General features: G+C 38.2%; 1 protein-coding gene across 5 annotated transcripts in view; it reads left to right on the plus strand.

The window, feature by feature from the left end:
• DDC (dopa decarboxylase (aromatic L-amino acid decarboxylase)) overlaps positions 1 to 16851 on the plus strand; it is a 58038-nt gene extending 41187 nt beyond the window's left edge. For all 5 annotated transcript variants that reach the window (XM_008936027.1, XM_008936029.1, XM_008936031.1 and 2 more), the window contains 5 exons: positions 143 to 219; positions 3965 to 3984; positions 4689 to 4787; positions 12171 to 12272; positions 16403 to 16851. In XM_008936027.1, the coding sequence (XP_008934275.1) occupies positions 143 to 219; positions 3965 to 3984; positions 4689 to 4787; positions 12171 to 12272; positions 16403 to 16615 (511 nt within the window). In that variant the 3' untranslated portion in view covers positions 16616 to 16851. The remainder of the gene's footprint in view (positions 1 to 142; positions 220 to 3964; positions 3985 to 4688; positions 4788 to 12170; positions 12273 to 16402) is intronic.
• The last annotated feature ends 4755 nt before the right edge of the window (positions 16852 to 21606 follow it).

The following is a 21606-nucleotide window of genomic DNA, read 5'->3' on the forward strand; positions in this document are numbered from 1 at the left end:
CACTTATCTGCTTGCAAGTACAGCATTGAAAGTGGCACATTAAATTTGCCTTCATTTCTTGTGGAAATTGAATCCCTTCAATTTTAATTCTGAAATTTATCAAATCGATTTCTCAAATCGATTTCTTTCTTTTTTTACACAGGGTGAAAAAAAGATCAGATTTAACAGGTGCCTTTAAATTAGAACCTCTTTACCTGCAGCATCATCATCAAGAGTCTGGTAATTTTATAATTAAATGGATTATTTTGTTTGTGCACTTATATTTAATGGAAAAAAATTACTTCAGATAAAAACTGAAATTCTTAAAACTGCCTAAGTTGTTTAGGAGCCTATTTCCACTTTGAGAGTGCCCTAGGGAGTCAAACTTATTAAAGTGCAAACACATGTCTAGTGAGATTATAGTTAGTATAAAAAGAAATGGAGAGAAAGCTGTTCTATGAAGTATTATATTAATACTTTTGTATTGGGATTTCCTCAGCTCCAGACTTACCACTGACTCTGTAGGAGTGTTGGAAAAATTCTGTTGGGAAAAGTCAGATAAAGGTAGTATTTGGCACTGTGTATAGAGAGCCTTATCCTGCCTTCCCCAGCATATTTTTCTCCAGAATGATTTCAAGATCTGATTTAGTTTTAGAGTTTCTAAAGTCTGTGACCTTTTTTTAGCTATTCACACAAGTTCTGATTCAAATTCTCAAAACCCATGTCAGGAGCAAACACTCCTGAAACAACAAAGAAGGGATGAGCTATGTTTGGTATCTGTGCTCTGAGTTATAGCCGTCTGGAACATTATCACGTTGGTCTCTTGTTCTCACATTGATTGTAGAGCAGGCAGTAAGTGCAGGCTATCTGTCTTGTACAAAACACTCATGAAAGCTCTTCACAAAATGCTCACAAAGAACTAACAAATCTTAGGCCCTGTGCAAAGCTCCTAATGGATTCAAGCTGCTCCTTGCAGTAGCAACTGCTCAGTGGCATTTGCCATCCTGAAGCCTGTTTTCACACATTCAGTTATTAACTGATTAATTGTGAAGATGATCACAGCAGTGCAGCATCAACATGTGGTGCAGGTTCCATCATAAACTTCTCAAGAGGGCAAATCACATGCGGATGCTTTTAACATTTACTCTGTCTTACAGTTTTTCCTGTAGTTACTGGTGCTGATCTCTGTTCAGAAGTATATCTGAGTACTTTTGTCTTCTCTCTGTTATGGCTGTGAACTCATCGACATTTAAATTAATATCATCCAACATTGCACCGTTCACTAAAAAGCCCTAGGAAAAATGGATTGCTGTGCCTTAAGCCTGAACTGGCATGAATTTTGCATTTTGTTCCTTTTCTACATTTCCAAGCAATGCAAATATTGAATAGTGCAATACACAGGAAAATGCAGTGACTCTGGAGCTGAGGTTCACTCTCCAAAGGCTAGAATTGTTAAGAAAAGAAAAAAATATACTGTGTTTTTTTCCTTTTTTTTTCTTTATGAAAGCCACAACTTATAGAAAATACACTTAAGACACCAGCTTTACTTAACAGACGTGAAGAATATTTCTTTTTGGGAAAAAAATCCAAGCTTAACTAAAATGAAGATATGCCGTTGTGAAAACTGACAGTGCTGATATGAGAACCTTAGGTCTTCCCCAGGTTAAGTAACACCAGAAGAAAGTAAAAACTTTCTTAAAACTAGGTGCTTTCATTAAGGCCACCTAGCTGATCTAAAAACTTTCTCTCTCTATTTGGGTAATAAGACGTTCAGCCTTTATTTTGCCTTCAGAAGCTGTGATATCATGTTATACAATCTGTACATAATGATTTCAAGGAGAGTAGCTGATTACTGGCAGTCTACTGATGCTAAATTTTTCTATGGTCTATTCTCATTTGATACCAATTTTCCAAAGAGCTGGACAACACTTTTCAAATGCAAATGCCTCTAGTTAAACTACTGAATCCAGTCCACACTTATGCCTTCAATAAACATGGTCAGTTTTGCAAAGGTGCTAGGCTATTACAGGCCCTATTTATCCCTTTGATTTATGTTGACATGTCCTGGATGTCAGCACTCTGGGAAATACTACTTGTCTAGTGGAGAGTCTTATTTTCTGACTATATCTCAGGTCTGAGAATTCCCATCATGGTTTACATGGTAAATGAAGTAGCATTTTTTAACTCACTCATCTCTCACTCAAGAATTTAAATGAGCAGAAAAATAGCTCTATCTGTGAGCAATTGCTATTAATATCCCTATGGCACTTATGTATGCCCCCAAGGGGAAAGTCTTTACTTTGCCATTAATTATAATTTTATGTGATTTACATCACCACACCAGGAAGATTATACTAGCTTGCCTGGCAACCCAGGATATAGGTCAAATCCTAGTAGTGTTAGAAGAATGCAGCTTTTTAGTCTATTGTGAACACCCTATATGCTTCCATGATGCAATTCCTCCTGGTTAAATACAGATGTAAGACTAAGATTTGTAATCAAGGACTAATCATTGATTGCATTCTGCTTTACAGCTTGTGAAAGGCATCATTGTGGAGCATTAGAAATCACCCCTTACAGGAGTGTAGGATTATTAATCTGTCACCAGTTGCTTTACTCCTTTGCTACTAGCCTTGCAGCTATCAAATAAAAATGGCTGCTACAATGCAGAATATCAATGTTATGAAATTACCTCTTTACCAACCTGAGAAAACCATTGTCATTTTTTGAAGTCCAGGAACAGGTTAATGATTATTGGTCGTGGTGGTTTTCTTTTATTTTTTCATTTGGAAAATAACATAGCAAGCTAAAGAAACCAAGTTTAGAACAGAAACTGCTATATGTTGCAGGGAGGAAGAACAATGTGTTTTCCTGTTTTAGCTGCATAGATTAGAGAATGTTGGCAAGAGGGCTTGTAACACAAGAAATACAGCCTTATTTTAATGCCTAGAAAATATAAAGGCTGAAGAATTATGTAAATGACATAGACTGGTCAAATTCAGAAGCTGCAGTTCTATGTAGAATTTAAGTACATGCTTTCCTATGAAGCGTATACTCCACTGCAGAGTAATGAAGCACAGTAAGAAAGCTAAGCAGGTGATTCCATATTTTGCAGAAAAGTGCTTTAAGTTTTATGTCAGTTTAATCTCTGTCACTGACTTACTGCAAGTAATGCAATTTTAAGTTACAATGTCATTTACTGTGAATTTGGTTTAATTACCTGATTTAAAGAAAAGGTAGATGCATCTTCATTCTGCATGTCTATATAAAAGTTTACTAATTGTCCCCTCTACTTTTCTTCTGTGGACTGCTCTGTGGCTTGGTCAATCCCTGTTAGTAAGAAGATTTCACTACATCAAATGACAAGCCATAAAAAAGTGCAGAATACTATTTTTCCAAGCAGGAAGATGTCAATTCTTAGTCAAATTTTCCAGTCACTTAATAGACATGTTGAAGAATTATTAGCAAATACATGAATGAGTATAGAAGGTAGTTAGAAGTGGATTGTTTTAAAAAGTGTTACTAGTTCACTAGGGTAAAGGCAGTGACATTTCACAGCAGAGAATGAGTGATGAAGTGAGTCTGAGGAGTCTGCAAACTGTTTGAAGCAAAATTAATAATAGCTGTTTTATCTACTGCTTATTTTCCTTAAAGGAAGAAAACAAATATAGTACATCATCTTCACAGCATCTGCAGTGTAACAGGAGGGAAAATTATGTTTTTTCTCCTGTAAACTGTTTCATTTGTTAGTGGTATATTCTCACTAGCTAAGGAACGAAGCTTATTACAAGCACCTTCATTTTGCATGCTGCCAAGCATCCTACTCTGGGTATTTAGCAGTGCTGTTGACACTGATGTTGCTGAAGTTTGTAGCAAACATACATGATAGCTAAGATACAGCTTTTTTCAATAATGTTAGGATGTTTGAAGGCTTTGGCTGTTGTAAAGAAGCAATTTTTTTGAACTTTTTTGTTTTAACTTCCAGGCCTTGTAACGGATTATCGGGTAAGTACAGCATCAATGTAATAATTAATACTATTACTTTTATATAATGATATTTTCAGGACTTTTATTTTCCGTTACTACCATAAACCTCAAAACCTTAATGTTTCTTTCCAGGAAGGATGCAGCTTGCTGAATTGTTACGATTCCTCAAGCTGAATTTGAATTCCTCAAAATTGTCTTGCATGTGCAATATCTCAAGGTTTAGACAGTGGAAAGAAATATCCTAGAGATTTTTTTTTTTTCATTTAATGTCATGAATAATACATTTTTTAAAAAATAAATGCATTTATTTTATTCTTTAACTACCAGAAACATTTGTTTTGAAATGGCAAATGGGCCTGTCATTGTAGAGGACAAACTGTAAACAGCCTAATGTACATGAGCTCGTAAGATACTTATTTTTCTAAAGCTTTTGAGAATTAAGGATGCACAAAGAAAATTTCATTTGCTTTTTGACCTTTCCATTCTGAAGCCAACCTGCTTTACCAATTTTAGTTTCAAAATTTGGAGTATTAAGTTGCCACACCAGAGCGTTAACCAGGATTAGACATTTCTACTATTATTTGAACCACTTCTTCTAGTAACTGACTATAGGATGTGGCAACGTGGTATACTTCAGAATCATTGCAGAATATACAGTTTCTGCAGTATCACTGCAACAGTGACTTCTAACGTGGATACCCTCCCTTCTCCCTGGCTTGCAGCACTGGCAAATCCCCCTGGGCAGGAGGTTCCGCTCCCTGAAGCTCTGGTTCGTGCTGAGGATGTACGGGGTGAGGGGGCTGCAGGAGCACATCCGCAAGGTGACTGGAATTTGCTTTCTTGGGTGACCTGTAGTGGGACAGCAAGGGAAAATGGTCTGGCTACCTGTCTGCTTTCAATGACTTATCAGAAAGCACAGGCAACAGCTTTTAGAGAGTGCATTTCAATAGGGGTGCTGCTCATTCACCCCATGTGGTGTCACAATTTTGTATCACGGCAGCATCAAAACAAACAAAAAAATCCATTTTGTGTTTATCCTTAAGGGAGGCAAATCTAGGAATTTGGAATTTCTGCAATGTGGACCATAGTTTCCTTTCACATTAAGCCAGAGCACATCCATGGTTTTATTGTGGAAAAATATGTTTATTCATGACTTCATTATTTTATTAATGTGCATGCACTGGTAGCATGTTTAGATTATGATTACGGGATACAGTAATTTATTTGGTATGTCTACCTCTGCTGCTTCTTTGTTCCTGTTTAAAATACATTTTAAAAAAAAAAAACAAACCAACAAACCAATGTGTACCATTTACAGTTTGTTAACATTGTTATGGATAAGTACTAAGTTTATTCTTGATGTAAAAAGAAGGAATTTTTTTATCACCAAAAATCACATCTGGCGCCAGCCTGAATTACATATATAATTCCTCTGTACCATAAAGTAAAATTCAAGCTTACCTTTCATCTTTATGAAGTTTAGGGAAACTTCTAGTGAGGGGAGACCTATGACTTGGCTCTAAATATTTATAAAAAATATCCACTAGCTAAGGGTCTGATCTAGTATGCCAGACTCCCTGCAGACACATTCCTTTCTATTGTGGTACTAAACAGATTACTTCCTAAGAAAGTCATAAAATCACTGCATGAAGAAGTGTCTTTTGATTTGGAAAGGTTCTGAGATGAAGGGTACCCTCTTTGCTTCTCACTTTTATCACATTATAAGTTTCAACTGACTCTACAAATATCAAAATTAGATTTCTATCTTTGATGAAGCTTTCAGAAATAAATGTCGATGACAGTGGCAGTCCTGATGTTCTGTCATCCTTGTGGCAATCTGATACATATCATAGAATCATTAAGGATGGAAAAGACCTCTAAGATCATCAAGTCCAACCATCAACCCAACACTGCCATGACCTTTAAACCATGTCCCCAAGTGCCCTGTAACCTGGGAGAAGAGACCAACACCCACCTCAGTGCAGCCTCCTTTCGGGCAGTTGTAGAAGGTGACAAGGTCTCCCCTCAGCCTTCTCTTCTTCAGGCTAAACAACCCCAGTTCCCTCAGCTGCTCCTCATAAGACATCTTCCCCAGACCCTTCACCAGCTTTGTCGCCCTTCTCTGGACCCACTCCAGCACCTCCACGTCCTTCTTATACTGTGGTGCCCAAAACTGAACCCAGTACTCAAGCTGTGGCCTCACCACTGCCAAGGTGAGGGGCACGATCACTTCCCTTCCTCTGCTGGCCACATAAGTCATAATAAGTCTCTCTCCCTTATTCCCTTTCTTTTTCCCTTTTGGGGGGAGGGGAAAGGGTTAACTGAGAGCATCTGTTACGATTCTGAGGGCTGCCCTGACCCCAAACGGCATCACCACACTGTTTCTGATCCAGGCCAGGATGCTATTGGCTGCCCACGTCGCTGGCTCATGTTCAGCTGGCTGTCCACCAGCATCCCCAGGTCCCTTTCTGCCTGGCAGCTTTCCAATGAAAAATTGATACAATTTTTATTGCTTTACTAGGCTACCATCACAGTTTCTACTGGGATTCTCTCTCAAGTTAGATTTCTGGAAACTGCAATTATTTCAATATGATGCTAAGTTTTAAAGTAGAGCTAAATCTTTCACTGGGAAAATAGAGGGTTGAAAGCCTCATATCAGTTACATGGCCTTTTATCAGGTTAGTTTCCACAGGTCAGTATTCACATTCAAAAAGTTCCCTTGTTTTTCCTTGTTTCCCAGACTGTTCAGCTAAAAAGTGCTTGTCATCCTATAATCGTAGGCTGAAGACCAATTTTTACTATTTCCTTTGACAACACAGTTCAGAAAGGCTGAGCAAATAAATCTTTTCATAAAGGTACTGACTCCAAAGCAAAACCCTAATATACGTGCAGAATTTGGCTCACTGTATACATCTGTCAAACTGGAACTATGAAGTTATTTTCTTCTTGACACTCTGCCACCTCCCCAGATAAATGCTGATTAAACTCAGTGGGTTCCAAAGTAGCTTTAAAAAAAAAAATGTCACTTCTATCTCCAGCAATTCTCCATTGAACTTAAATTTCAAGCAATAATTGCATTCTAGCAGAATTTAAGATCTCTCTTTTGAGTCTGCAGACATGCTGGTAAAGTTATATCAGTAGCTACAAAATAACAACTGTAAATGTTTCATACTTTGCATGTTTTCCTCTTTTCTCAGGTAGTATTGTGGGTTTCAGATATATTGTGGTAACTTTTCTTTTAGTAGTGTAGTAATTAAGTATGTAAAACAGCCTGACACTGGGTTATATTTTCAAACCTATAGACAAGTTACCAAATGAAGAGTAATTTGGAATTTAACTTAACTTCACTTTGACATTGCTTATCCCACTGCTCAGCCTTGAAAGGTTGCTTGCTTCTGAACACACTGCAGTGTCTGGCAAATAACAGCTTTTTATATTCCTATTGCTGGCAAGGGCAGGCCTTGAAGAGAATAGCTGGTTCTTTATCTTGTGTACTTGGGACGTTTAGCTGGGGTTTAAGGGAGTCCCACTAGCTGCCAGAATTGTTTCTAAATCTGCATTTTATTACAGTGCGTGGTAGAGTGGACGTAGGTAGAAAAGGAGACCTAGGAGCAGTGGCAGAAGCAGGTATTGCAGCCTTCAGGTGGAGAGCTGAGTGGCTGGAGCTGGGGAAGCAGGAAGAAGTGCTCTCTCTCTGTTGTGTTATTAAGGATTTGCCCCAGGGAAAGGACCACAGAGTCAGGCAGAAGAATAGAGGTTTGAAGCAGCTCCTTGGGCTGGAGCCTGGGGAAGGGGATGCCTACGTTTGGGATGTATCAGTCATGCACCACGTAGTTTCATACGTCAGCATGTCTGTGTGTAGGACACGTCACTGCTGTTCATGCTATATAGAGCATATGTGCTATACGTAGCGGCTGAGGCATGCCTGTGCAGATTGCAGTGCTGGGCCCTACTGACAGATTTGAGACCTAAGTTTTCAATTCCTTTCTGAGTTCATAAAAATCCCGATATAGTTACTGTGATCAGGTAGAAAAATATATTTTAAAAGACATTTCAGCTCCTAAGTAATAGCAAATTGTAGGAAGATTTATCCAGTGTTTATAGACTTCTAGTTAGGTTGCTTTTGTGCAACCAGGTGTTAATTACAAAGTTATTTGAGATTTTCAATAGTGATGAGTTCCTGACATGATGTAAAAGGGAAATTTCATATCCTTGTGAAGGATATGCTTAAGAAGCCATCCTATTTGCTGTGTGATTAGCAAGCTTCTATATGGAAGACTAAAGACGTCTGCAAATATCTAAACATTTCTTTTTATTCTGGGTGTAAATTGCCACAAAAACCCACTTGTGTCTCTTTTTTTTTTTTTTCCTCTTTGTTCGTATGTTTTAAGAAAAAATATTTATGTTTGCAGCCTTAAGGTCTGCATTAAAATGGCTAAATAAGCACTGCAACCTGGCATGTGCTGGTACTGAGGAATGCATTTAGGAACTAAAATATTCCTGGGAGATGAGACTGTGTGACTTGGATTTAAAGACAGCAACTTTTTTTTTGTTTTCTAAACCTTCCAGTTACGCACTGTTTTCCCACATTAACCAATTACAAAGTATAGTTTTTAAAGCAGTGGTAAAGGGGAGGACAGTCATCTCTAAAGGATGTGGGGAGAGAAAAATAGAAATTTTGGAGGTAAGTCCCAAAGCCACAGAGGAGATGTACCAAGAGGGCAAAACCAACAACAATAACAGTCTTCTGGACTGAGTCCAAACCACTCAGAGTCAGTATTAAGTATGAAACCCAAATGGCCCATTTGTAAGTGGTCGGTTTGTAAATTTGCCCATTTGCAAACTGCTGGACCATCTCCTTTGTTGGTTTAAGTCCTCTCAAAGAGCTCAGAAATAATTTGAGAAATTTAGCAGTTGATTTTTTTTATGTGATCCACATGAACATTCTGACTCAGATGAATCCTCTGTAGGACCAGAAAAAATCAGTGTAGTATGGCCTTCTTTCTTCACCGAGGATAATGAATTCCATTAAAAATTTACTGAAGACACCAAGAAACTGGGACTGTACAGAACAGCAATGCCAGAGATATCATTTCAGCTGGGGAGTTGCACAGTCCAAGTGGCTGTTGAGAAGACTCTTTGGACAGCATTTTCCTTCTGAGTGTAGTGAGATGCACACTAAGGCAGGCAGAGAGGTGAAATCTATAGGAGGAAAAGTGTGAAGTGATCAAGGTGAGACTGGTAGGCTTATTTGCATATACATATTAATGTACTCTGATACTTCAGAGAAGCTCCTTTTAATCAGAAACTATTTTAGTTCTTGAAGGCTTTGCCCCAAAGTCCAAATTCATTTAAATACCTCAATGCAGAAGCATTTATATTTATACATACACAGATTTTTTATTTAAAGTAACCATGTCTTAATGCCTCACAAGTTTACTGCTCCTATTAGTGATTATATATTTCCCTTAATCCTGAATAACCAAGTAGATTAGATGCCTTTCTTGTTTACCCTCTCACTGCAGCAGAGCAATGGCTATTTACCTGAGATAGATATCAATACACAAAAATTCATTCCAAGCTTCTTCAGTCTGCTAAATTTCACAGTAAAGAGAAGGGCTCGTACACTGTTCCTATATAACAAGACTTTTCAGGTCACTGACACAGTTCATGTGATTCCTCTTTGGGAATGCACATGATAAATGGATTATCCAAATGATAGTGCTAGAAACAGTGTGAGTTGGTTTGCATACATCCACTTTTCTGTTATGTTATATAACAGGGATATTAAAATAATTTTTAAAGCTTAAGTGATGGCAGTTCCCTCAACAGGACTTCATTTTCACTGTTTACTTGCCTGCCTTGAAAAGTTGAAGTGCTAAAGCCACACGTCCTCCTGTGAGTTACTGCCACACTCACACCCAGCATGTGGGTACAGCTCTTGGACTCGTAGAGGCAGGTGTGATACCTAAAAGCCTTTTGTTTTTTTTGGCTTTAGAGTTTGAACTTCAAGGCTCAGTAATGCTTAATTTTATTTGGTTTAATTATGTTTGATTGCAACAATCATTGTAAAAGCAATTCAGGATAACAGCTTATAATTCAAAGGTGCAGGGCCTTGGGTAGGTGTGTTAGGCAAAGCTATTACAGGTGAAATGTCAGTTAAATATCCACTTTCTTGCCTTTCTAGTTCTGTATAATCCAAAACACCTGGTGCCCCCAAGTGGCAATACAAATTATTCCCACTTGTTTAGACACTGGATACAGTACTTGCATCCAGACATATGCATAAAATACTTCCAAAATGTTGATTAGTGTTTTACTGAATGCTCTCTATTTTTCCTTACATTTATTTCTTTCAAATTAATGAAAAATCCTTTAGAGAAAAAGTGGACCTAAGTGTACAGCAAGGGTCTGGAGTTTTCTTGTACAAATCGCTCACAGGAAGCCGAATCTTAATTTTTTGTTTTATTCAGTTCTTACCCAGATTAATTTCAGTCGGTGGTTACATTCAGCTGAACATTTGTGAAATTCTCATCTCATTGAACATGATTTTTTTTTTTAGGGCTTTGATTTACAAGACGTAGTATATGCAGTGAAATTTTGCAGAGCTGTGTAAAATTTATCAGTTTGGTCAAAGCTATAGAACATGAGGACAGGAGGAGACAGTAAAAGATCATTACAACACATATGCATATTTCACATATGTTTTCCATAGGCTTAGGCATGTATGTATCTGTATGTATACAAATACTATTAGTCAGTTTTCATAGCTGTAAACTCATGCTGTTTTTGTTAGCAGAACATTTAAATACCTTGGAAAGGATTGGGCGTTTTATTGATCTCATTCCCAACTAAAAGAGCTTTCAGGCTAATTTTAGAGAGAGAGGATAAATGGATGTAACAGCAGCAGAGAGGAAGTGGTAACAACAGTAAGATTGGCTGGTTGCATAGGGTACTAGTAAGCCCAATATGAAGGTTTTGAAGCAATGTTTTGATTCAATATAAACAATGTTTCCCTATTTTAAGAAATCAACAAACATCAGAAAGCTATGATTAAGGTTGCAAAGTGTGTCAGTTTGGTTTGTTTTTTTTTCTGTAATTTCTGTTTTGCCTTGTTCTTGCCCTTTTGGAAGAAGTTCCTGTGAGATGAAGCATTCCATGTCTAATCCTGGCCCAAAGTGAAAAGTTTCATTTTTGTTTGATATCTGTCTTTGAACTTGCAAAACAGCAAAGTAGAAAAGAAGGAGAATATATTAGCTTATTAGTTTTTTTGTTGTTGTTGTTTGTTTGTTTGTTTGTTTGTTTTTAAATTATTTGAAATCATAAATATATAAAAGCCAAGGAACTTTTAAACATCTTTTTTGTAGGGTAGTGAGCAGTAAACTGATGCAGGTACCTGAAGAGAATATGGATTCTTTTTTTCCATGTGCTTTTGAATTCATTTTCTGTTTGGAAGAAAACAAAATGTACTATGATTATGCAGGCATCACTGAGTGATGTTAAGACTTCCTAGCTGTTGGCATTTTTCCCATTTGTTTGATTTTGGAAGAGCACTTACTTCCTATGCTTCAAAATAATTGCTCTGGCTTGGTGTGGAATGTAATTCTTTTTTCCACAGTAACTTCTGAACACGTTAGCTGAGATTTGCTACCTATTTTCTTGATTACACTGCCATCACTTTACTTTCCAACTGAACATGAGCACCCAGATCTGAAGAGTGAGCAAGTTCTCCCCTTCTTCACAGTTATTTTCGTATTAAATGAACTATTCCAAAAAGTGTGTCTTTCAGCTTATTCTGTACTGGAATAGTGATTGTTTTCTCTCTATATCAGTGCATCTCCTGCTTCCACACAATAGCTCTTTAGCCATTCACAGCAAAAACTGACACTGGTGGAAAACCCGAAGAATTATTATGATCATTTACTATTGATATGGTATCATATAAACCTGTGCCTAAATGTTTCATTAAGAAACAGGCTAGTACTGCCCGACATAGACTAGGCTACTAATAAAGTAACAGCTCAATGCAGTCTCTGGAAGCCAAAAACAGGATGTCAGTTGACATAAACAGATGGCAATACGTGAATATTACCACATTTCAAAAGAGGGAACAGAGAAAAGAGATTAAGTGGAAACAATTTAGCACATCTTTTCTCTTGATGAATCAAATTTATACAATGTACATGCTATGTTTCTCTTTGCAGCACATCAGGCTGTCACATCAGTTTGAACATTTAGTCCTTCAGGATGAAAGATTTGAGATCTGTGCAGAGGTTGTCTTGGGACTAGTGTGTTTTCGGCTGAAGGTAAGGCAGCTAAGACCTCCTATTTATTCTGTCATGTTTTATAGCAATAAAATAACCTGTAATTGAGTATAATCTTTGTAGTTAATTATTTTTTAAGGAAAGTAAAGGGAGTTCATGTAGATCAAGGCAGATTAAAGAAAGAAGCTTAAGATAATTTGGTAAAAAATAATCAAGTGGTGAAGACAGTTCAAGCATATTAGAGTATGGAAATGGATAGTCAAGGCAAGCTAAGGTCTGTCTAGTCATACAAGATGACTGTTATATTCTGTGCTTGATGTGCTTTGATGGAGATGATTGTTTTAATGTATTTCCCTAGGCTTTTGTATGTGATGTGTGTATTACATGTTTCTTGTCAAGTAAATTTTATATGTGTGTATATTTAATATCCAATTTTTTAATATATATATAATGACTATCAGGGATGAAGATTAGCATAGTAAAGACTTTTTTTGTTGTTTTCTTTAGAGAATACATTTTCATTTATAAAATCCTACAGTCAAATCAGGCAAATTGATATAAAAAAGAGTAAGAACAGGCTGCATGGGAGGTCAGCTTCCCAGCTGCTCTTGGCCCTGGTCTGCTTTTTTTTTTTTTTTTTTTTGCTGAACATGATCCTTTTTCCCCTCTTAGCCTTCTGTTCCCCAAAATCTCTAAGTTCCAACTGTATTGATGTATAGACCTTGCCCAACAGAAAATTCACTTTGCAGTCAGAGCATAAGAGCTGCAGTAGCTGTGATGGCTCATTCATTTAATCAGATATTAAAAGGGGATCAGAGTCTTATTTTAGGTAAAGAACTCATTTAATAGAGGAGCTTGCAACTGAAGCCTCTATAAAAGGCTGTATTGTGACACTGAATATGGACACCAAGCAATAATAATAACAACAGCATTGGTGTTTTCTTGTTCACATGATACCTAAATGAGCTTTTAGCTTTTCTGAAGGATCAGAAGCACATCTTGGCTCCTTCTGGGTAGTGTGGTATTACTGCTTCTCACAAATTGCTTTCTGAGTCATTCAGTTGCCCCAGGTACCTGACTTTGATGCAATTGGCTGACGGAGCCAATGAATCTTTGACAATAAGGTAATGGTGGTATAGGTTCTGGAGCAGGAAAATGGTTTTGCTTGAATTTATGTTTTTAAAAGAAAACAAAAAATAAGATCTGTTGCTAGGGGATCTGACAAAGTGCAGAATGTGGAGTTTTTCCAGGAAGTGGAAATTTGAATATAATTTCTTTCCTAACAAGAACTTTTAAAAGATTTTGAGGAATAGGTACTGTGGCTTTTATTGCTCAATAGCGAGATGTTGGTTGTAGTCTGCTTTCTCCCATGGAATGAGCAAACACTAATTTTGCAGGTCCAGAGACAGCTGCTAGTCAGTGCTCTACATTTACTTTAAAGGAACAGCGCTGGTGAAATAGAGCATAGCAATGCAAGAATTGTCACTTTTGATCATTCCACTAGTTCATCTACATCTGTTCTGCTGTCCCTGATGATCCAGAAGAAGAAATCAGATCAACAGGGAAAGACTTTTTAAAAATAGGAGGTAAATATTGGATGCCTAGCTAGGAAACTTTCAGAAAAGTTGTAAAATAAAGATGTGATTCTGCTGAAAAACAATATTGAAACAGCAGTGTTTTCATTGCTTGCCTTCCCAGTCCAGAAAAAGAAAACAAAACTAAGAAGCTTTTAAATGAAGAGCGTTTTATAGTTCCTTTTGCAGCTTTATTTGCTTTTTAAATCAGTCTTTCAAAAATGCTCCTGTGATGTCTTTAATTAATGCATCTTAGAAGCACGATACTTGTAACTTTTTAGTTACAGTAGGACTACGGGACAGGAGAGTTGAACTGTAATGCTGCACAGCTGTAAAAGTATGAGATATTTTTTTCCTTTTTCTTGTGAAACCTTTTTTTTTTTTTGCTTAGCTGTGACTTTTCACTTTTTGCCTTTCACACTGTTGAGCAGATGGACTAATAATCTATGACTTTCATATTATAACTATTTCATCAAATGTATCATGCCAGAGGGTTAATTTTTGGCCTGTTTGTCGAGCTAGTCATTTCTCTGAGGGGCTAAGAATACTGACTTATTGAAGCTGACTAATGCGATCAGAGCTGGCTTCTCAGAGCTTTGGGAGAGGATTAGTCACTACTAACTTCAATTTGATGTGACACCTGAGTGTCAGAGCAGCCCCTTGGTACAGCTGTGAGAGTAGAACAGAAGAAAGATGCATAAACCTTTCTCCTTCCTCCCCTTACACCTGCCAAAGGCATTAACTTAACATCATAAAACCACTTGCATTGCCTAAAAGTTAGTGCTGTGCCTTTCATATTAAAAGCAAAGATCATCATTTTATACCATTGTTACCAGTGTCTGACCCATGATGGGTAGGGACTAGCAAAAGACCAAGGCTGGTCTTTTTCTTAGTTAGGAAGATTCAAATTGCATAAATATCTCTAGATGTCAAAGGCTAAGCCATGGATTTCCAGCTTTCGTCCAAATTTCCTAATAACCTGTGCTGTCAGAACAAGGTTTTGACTTGGGTTCAGCTCTAACTCAAAGACAGTCCAAAAACATGAGAATAATATGTTTATCCTCAGTGCCAATAGGAAACTGTGTCCCCTTATGCTTTGGTTTTATATGGCAAAGGCTAAGTAGCCAAGTCACAACTGCACAAATTTGAGAGAATGTGCTTTATAACATGAATGTTTTCAAGAAGACCTATGGTGCTACAGTAACAAATCTGCTGCTGAACAGACAGATTTGTCTATTTGAGACTTTCACTGTAGTCAGTGTTCAGTAAGGACACGCTGTGGTACAAGTGCAGTTGCTCTCAGCATCTCTTGCAATGTTGTGTTGCCAGCAGCGTAATAGAAAGAATAAAGGCTGTACAATAGCTAAGATACTTCCTCAAAGAATAAAATTATAGCACTCACAATCAACATGGTATATCCTATGCTATTACGGCAAACTGCCCAGCAAAGCTGAAGCCATCTCAGTCTGCTGACATAAAAGTTAGACAGATAGGTTCTTCAATTTGGGTAACAAAGAATGTTAAAGGTATACAGCTAGCATTTCATCCTGTGCTGCTAAGTCAGACAAAAATCCCAGGATTTTTGAGATCCCTTCTTTCATTCTCTTCATTTAAAGCAATTGAATTTATTTTTTTTTTAAATCTGATGACATCTTTTTGTTTTATTCTCAAATGCTAAACAGACATGAACAAGGAAAACCACTGATTCAACATTAGATTAACCTGCAAAACAGGTTCCAGTACTCCTCCCTGCAGTCCTATGTCTTTTGAGATTTGATATTGAAAGTGTACAGCTGCTTTAAGAGAGATCCTCACATTCATTATTTGGGCACAAGGAGAACAAAGTACTGTATAAAAGGAGATAAAATTCAATACTGCATGCATGCAGAAGCCCTCGGAGTTACTGCAAGATATTTAACTTTTATATCTGTGTTCCCCAGAATGCAGAAGACTGTTCACTTGCAGTTGGAGGGTCAGTTTACCACATTTCTGATATCCACACCCCAAAACCCACTCTGTATGATTCTGTGATGGACACTTCCTAAAGAACTTGAGGCAAATACCTTTTTAGGGTTTCTACTGGTAAGATGAAACTTATTTATGCCATGTTAGCATTAACTGTTTCTTAAGGGTAAGAGTTCCAACTTCATATTCAAAAGGCTCTCTCACAGCAGTCATGCTTAAGTGAAGACTGGGAGGTTTGTTTTACAAATGGTAGTATAGTTCATTACAAAACTTCCTCCCATGTTTGTTTGATTAGATCTAACCTAAGCGTAATGAAATGGTTGCAATAGTGAATGCTTTTACAGGAAGCTATATAGCATGACCTGAGGTCACAAAAAAGCAGTCAGCTATCACAAATGCCCCAGTGTGAACACTGCTTCTAAACCCCAGTTAATCCATAAATCTCTTTGTGACTGAAAAACTATCTCTTGTGCTGTCATCTTTTCCTAATCCTTTGATGGCAGAGCACTGAGAGATGGGAAAGTGGCTGCACGTTACTGGTGGTACTTGGGTTTGACTGCTTGGTGGGATTTATGTATTCCAAACTTGCTTCTGAAATTCCTCACCATATCCATTGAATTACAATGATTTCAGGGCTCAAATGAACTAAATAAGGCACTTCTTAAAAGTATAAATGAGGCCAAGAAGATTCATCTGGTCCCGTGCCACCTGCGAGAGAAATTCGTGCTACGTTTTGCCATTTGTTCCCGCGCAGTGGAATCCACCCACATCAAGTTTGCCTGGCAGCACATCTCACAGCTGGCAACTGATCTTCTGAAAACATGGGAGCAAAACCACCACCAATAGTAAAAGCAGTGAAGTAGCAGTGGGGAGGAGGTAATTAACTGACTTTCTCTGTGTTGCCAGGTTTTATTTTAGGGGCAGGTGGGAACGACAAATTATGAAGGAAAGAAATATAAACCCTGTTGTATATAACATTATATAACATGTATATAATTAGCCTAGCTGCAGCAGCAAAATCCTTGCCAGCAAGTTGTGTTGTAACCTTAGTCATTCCTTCTCTGTACTGTAGTTTCATCTTGCCTGTTTCCAGGATGCACATAACCACGGGGGTTCTTGCTGTCATTTCTTACCAGTTTGTAATCAACAGCATTTATTGAATCAGATGACAGAAGTGGAAGGGTTAATGCACCCTACATTGTCCCCATTAATCTCTAGCACACCCACCCATTTCTTCACAATTAATACAACAATGCTATGACTTCAGAAAGAATCTAAGTTGGGGGAAGCTCAGTAACCTGGTTATAATACTATTTAGGTCCTAGCTAAACAGGCACACCCAAATGTTGTCGTGATTTGGGGCACTATCATCTCATGACACGCTTGCTGGAATAATCTTGTAAATGAAGTGAGGACTGCAAGGCTTCCTCCATTACACAGCCAGATCGGGGCGGGGGGAAGAGCACTAAATGAACGCTAACCATCCTTATGGCATGTTCTCTACTTTCTCCTACAGGGTTTGCTTTCAGAAGAGACACTTTGTCAAATCTCAGCAAATAGGTTATGCTAGCTATTGGTTTTCACTTTGATCATTCATAATGAGGCCTCTTAAAAAACTCCTTCTTAAAAGTTTTTGTCGAAAGCCACGTGATACCTGGTATTATATGTTTTTTAGCCAAGTTGTTATAAGCAGTGATTACCTGAAAATAATCTGTAAGATATGTTCTGTGAAATAGAGTTTATTTATTTTTATGCCTACCACTCTGCTTCCTTTGTTCTGTAATAAATCTTTGACAAAATGTGCTAAGAAATAAGATGGCAAAAAATGTTACTCTTCATTTCTCAAATTAGTTAACAGACAAGGTAACATGTTACAATAAAAGTAGAAATTAAGCTAACTAACCCCCAAAACAGGTTGTGGTGCCCCCATCAGTGGTTTTCTTCTATTAACATTGATGCATGGAATGTGAAAATATTAAAAACAATTAACCTTTAGAAAAAGTCAAATTATGTGTACTTGACACAAACCATCGATAGGTCATCCTGTCAAAGGCAGGTACAGTAAAGGGGTGAAATAAGTCAGAAACACTGACTTCAATAAGTACTTCTGCCATTTTGAAAACATAAATTCCAGATAGTTATTTTCATGTAAATAAGAAAAAAATAAATAGCTGATCCAAGAAAAATAATCTGTAGGATTCATGTCTATATTTGCATTTTTTTTTTTTAATCATTTGATTTTGCTGCTTAGAACTTCTAATGCATCTTGGGCAACTTGCACAATTATTCAACTTTTTTCCTCCGCCCCATGCAAGTATAATTCCTACCTTTAGGAATTGGCAAGTAGACCATGAAACGTGCACCAGGACAGTTACTTTAGCACAGAGTCTGCTCCTACCCGTCATCTTTCCGGAAGAGATTAAGGAAGTTGACTATGAGACAGATAGATCTTTCTGGAATCCTAATCACCTCACTTTTGCAGGGCAAACAGGGGAAGGATTCGTAGGAATGGGCATGCAAGTGGTACATAAAAGATGTACAGGAATCCCAAGGCTTAGGAAAAATTGGCCAAGCTCTTCATTTCCAGCCGGCCAAGCTATGTGAAGGGGGGAGGTGATGGCATACTGCCCCTCTGTAAGGCCAGCTGCTGGCTGTTACTCATCCAGACGGAAAAGCTGATTACTATTTCTTCAAGGAATTGATTTCACAGATAACAGATTAAGCAAGAGATGACAAATACATCTGGCCAAAACAAGTAATACTCAAGCAGGTGACTGAGTCATTCCACAGGACACTACTCTGAGCTACAGTATAGAAATTTTGATAGCATCGTTCTCTCCATCAGAACCACTACAAAACCAGCCTTTTCTGCAGTAGCACAATGCTGGAGGCTGGCAGACTGAAGAGAGCAGAAATTGCTGGCAGTTGTCTCCTTTCTTAGTTTTTAAAACAGCATTATTCAGTTCTCATGACTTGGGAAACACTGTTCATTGGTAGCACATATAGTTCACACTGATATGATTTTACAGTTTTTGTATTATGAAAACACCACAATCTAGGAACCAGAGAAGACTTATGCCTTCTTTATGAGACAGACCAGTGCTTTATATGTGAAATATATAACCAGGTCCATCCAGAAAAAAAACCAAGAGATCAGATTCTGATCAAAGCTATCATAGAGTAAATCCAGGATAATTCCACCGAAGTGAACTGGAGTTGCTTTGGTCTTATGTGACTATAATTGAAATTAAAATCTACCTAATAAGTATTGGAAAAGAAACGTATATGGTAAGGTAACACTAGACTGAATAAAAGAGGATTTTGGTGGAAATCTCTCCATGGAAACCAAAGCAGAGGTAGATGATGCACTCCTGTGTGAGCCTCTAATTGCTGCAGAACAGGGACGCAGGCAGGATGCACATCCAAACCCAGGAGAGGTGAAATATTCCCAACAGCCTCAAATTAGACAGAGGTCCCTCTAGACATTTGTGGGAAAATGCCACCAAAACTGACATTCAGTTAAACATTTTTCAGCAAACGGTATCAGTTTTAGAAGAGGCTGTTGTCCAAATACTAGAACTCCTTTTGGCCAAGAATTTAGTATAAGGGTTAATTTAAAATATTATAAGTGCAGTAAAAGTTCATTTATTTTTATTTTTAAAGAAGTGACTTAAGTAAATCTTCTAATAAACTATTTCCCCATGGCCAGCCCAACACAGAAATCTAAAGTTCACAATTTTTATTTTTTTTTTTTTTTCCTGATATGTTTTGAATATGTAATTGGTGAAGGCCTCCTTAGTATTCAGTCTCTCACACCCTCTTTCCCCCACATGACAATTCCTTTGTCGACTATTAATATTAGGTCATCTGAAAATGAAACTGGGCTATGTAATCAACTCAAGAACAAAAGTATTGAACATTCTGAAAGAAGAACATAACTGCTGTTTCTGTTCTGTAGCTTTGCAATGTATCTCTAAGTGAGAAATACTGTATTTATGAATAGTTAATATGTGAACCTGGATTTATTGTGCCTTGTGTGCAAAAGCTAACACAGTCTGTGCCAATTAGTATGGTTTGATGTTAAAGATGATTACAAAGCCTTGTAACTGTACTGTAGTAGAATATCCACATGCCAAGGGAGCCCTTGCAGCTACTAGAGAAGGAGGGGGAAAAAGTAACCTTTCAGTAACCATATATATTTTTTAAGCTAGTAGAGTGCTGGTACAATACTTATGTTCTTAATAACAATGACAGGTTAGAAATATATTTTATTACTGATGGTGAAATACTGAAACTATATTAGCAATACTTTCATAAATACATATATTATACTCTGAACTGTACTATAATTACTAAACTTCTAATTTTCCCTTGCTTTTTACATATAAGATTCTGCTCATGGTGGTTGTTCTTGTTTTTGTTGTTGTCTCCTGTAAGGATACCATATTTAAAAACTAGTACTGACATTTGGGGTTGCCTTGCAACAGCAGTCTGACCCTTGAGACTTGTGTAAAGTTGAATTCCTCAAAGACAGGAGCAAGTGATAAATAAAACTGAGAACCCTGAAGAGTAGGGTGCTGGGGGCAGATTAAATAACCATCAATGGATGATATCTACATAGCATATGTAGAGTCTGCATGACCTAAATGGAAAAATAATTAGATGCTTAGTGCTTTTATAATTAAAATTTGTGAGCCTCTGAGTTACTTTAAAATTGTATCCAAAGCCTACTAAACAGACATGTGGATTTCAACTGGCAGATTAATAAATGGAAACAAAACTATGACTGTTGTCTGTCTTGGCTCTTAACCAAGCTTTTCCCATTTTATTTGTGCCAGATGCGCTCTAAGGTGCCCAACATCCCCACTCAGGTCACGTTCGTGCCCTGATTCTCCCCACTGGTGACTGTTTCTCAATGTGTTCTTTGAACAATTTACTTAGCAAATGAGAGTTCTTGCAGGAAGTTTCTTCCTCACCAACATGAGTCTATAAAGTGCCTGGCCGTAACCAGGGTCGATGCTGATCCTTCCGTGATGTTCAGCATGATCCTGCAGCTGGTTCTGCCACTGGAACTAGCTGCCCAGCTTCAGCTTTGGTTTGCAGCTCAGGTGCCATCAAACTGTGGCCCATGCCATTAGCCCTGCCTGGCTCTGTTCCCCAGGGAGCTTGCAGCCTCGGGTTCTCTCACGCCCTGCCCTGTGAAGCCACCGGAAGTCAGGCAGGAGCACCTTTGGGGGAGCTTGATGGCAGCAGTGTTGCAAACTCTAAACGTTAGCCCAATTTGTTCTTTGATGCAAGCTTGTGTAGTAGCGCAGACAGTTTAATATGCTGTCTGCACTAACGGTGTAACAGGCTTGATGTCTAACAAAAACCTGCCAGTAACTGTAAGGAATGTTTCTCACGGGAAATTAAACGTTCACCCACACAGAAGTGACAGTGTGAATGCCAGTGGCGTAGCTTGCAGCATATGTGCTAATATTATTGCATCTGGGTTGGTTCGCTAATTTGAACGTGGGTTGATGTGATACAGCTAGGGACTCCACAGCCTGATTCAGTCCACGGGCCTGAACGGACACATCCGCCTGAGCCACCGTCTTTGGCATCATGCCACTCATCCTCTGCTGCTGCTGAGGCTTTGGCAGAGCCCGAAACGCCCTGTTGGGAACCTGGTTTCCGAGGATGTCCGGCGGCATCAGCCTCCGATGCTGCCAAGGTGGCCGTGGGGGGTCGCAGCATGCCCAGGGGTGGGTGCCCGTCGCCAGCGCCCCAAACACCGGGTGAGCCGGGGCCCGTGCTTGGCATGTCCCCCATCGGAGCCGGTGTCCCGTGAAGCTCCG

Source organism: Merops nubicus, unplaced genomic scaffold (assembly GCF_000691845.1).
Source record: "Merops nubicus isolate BGI_N331 unplaced genomic scaffold, ASM69184v1 scaffold3032, whole genome shotgun sequence".
Classification (NCBI taxonomy): domain Eukaryota; kingdom Metazoa; phylum Chordata; class Aves; order Coraciiformes; family Meropidae; genus Merops; species Merops nubicus.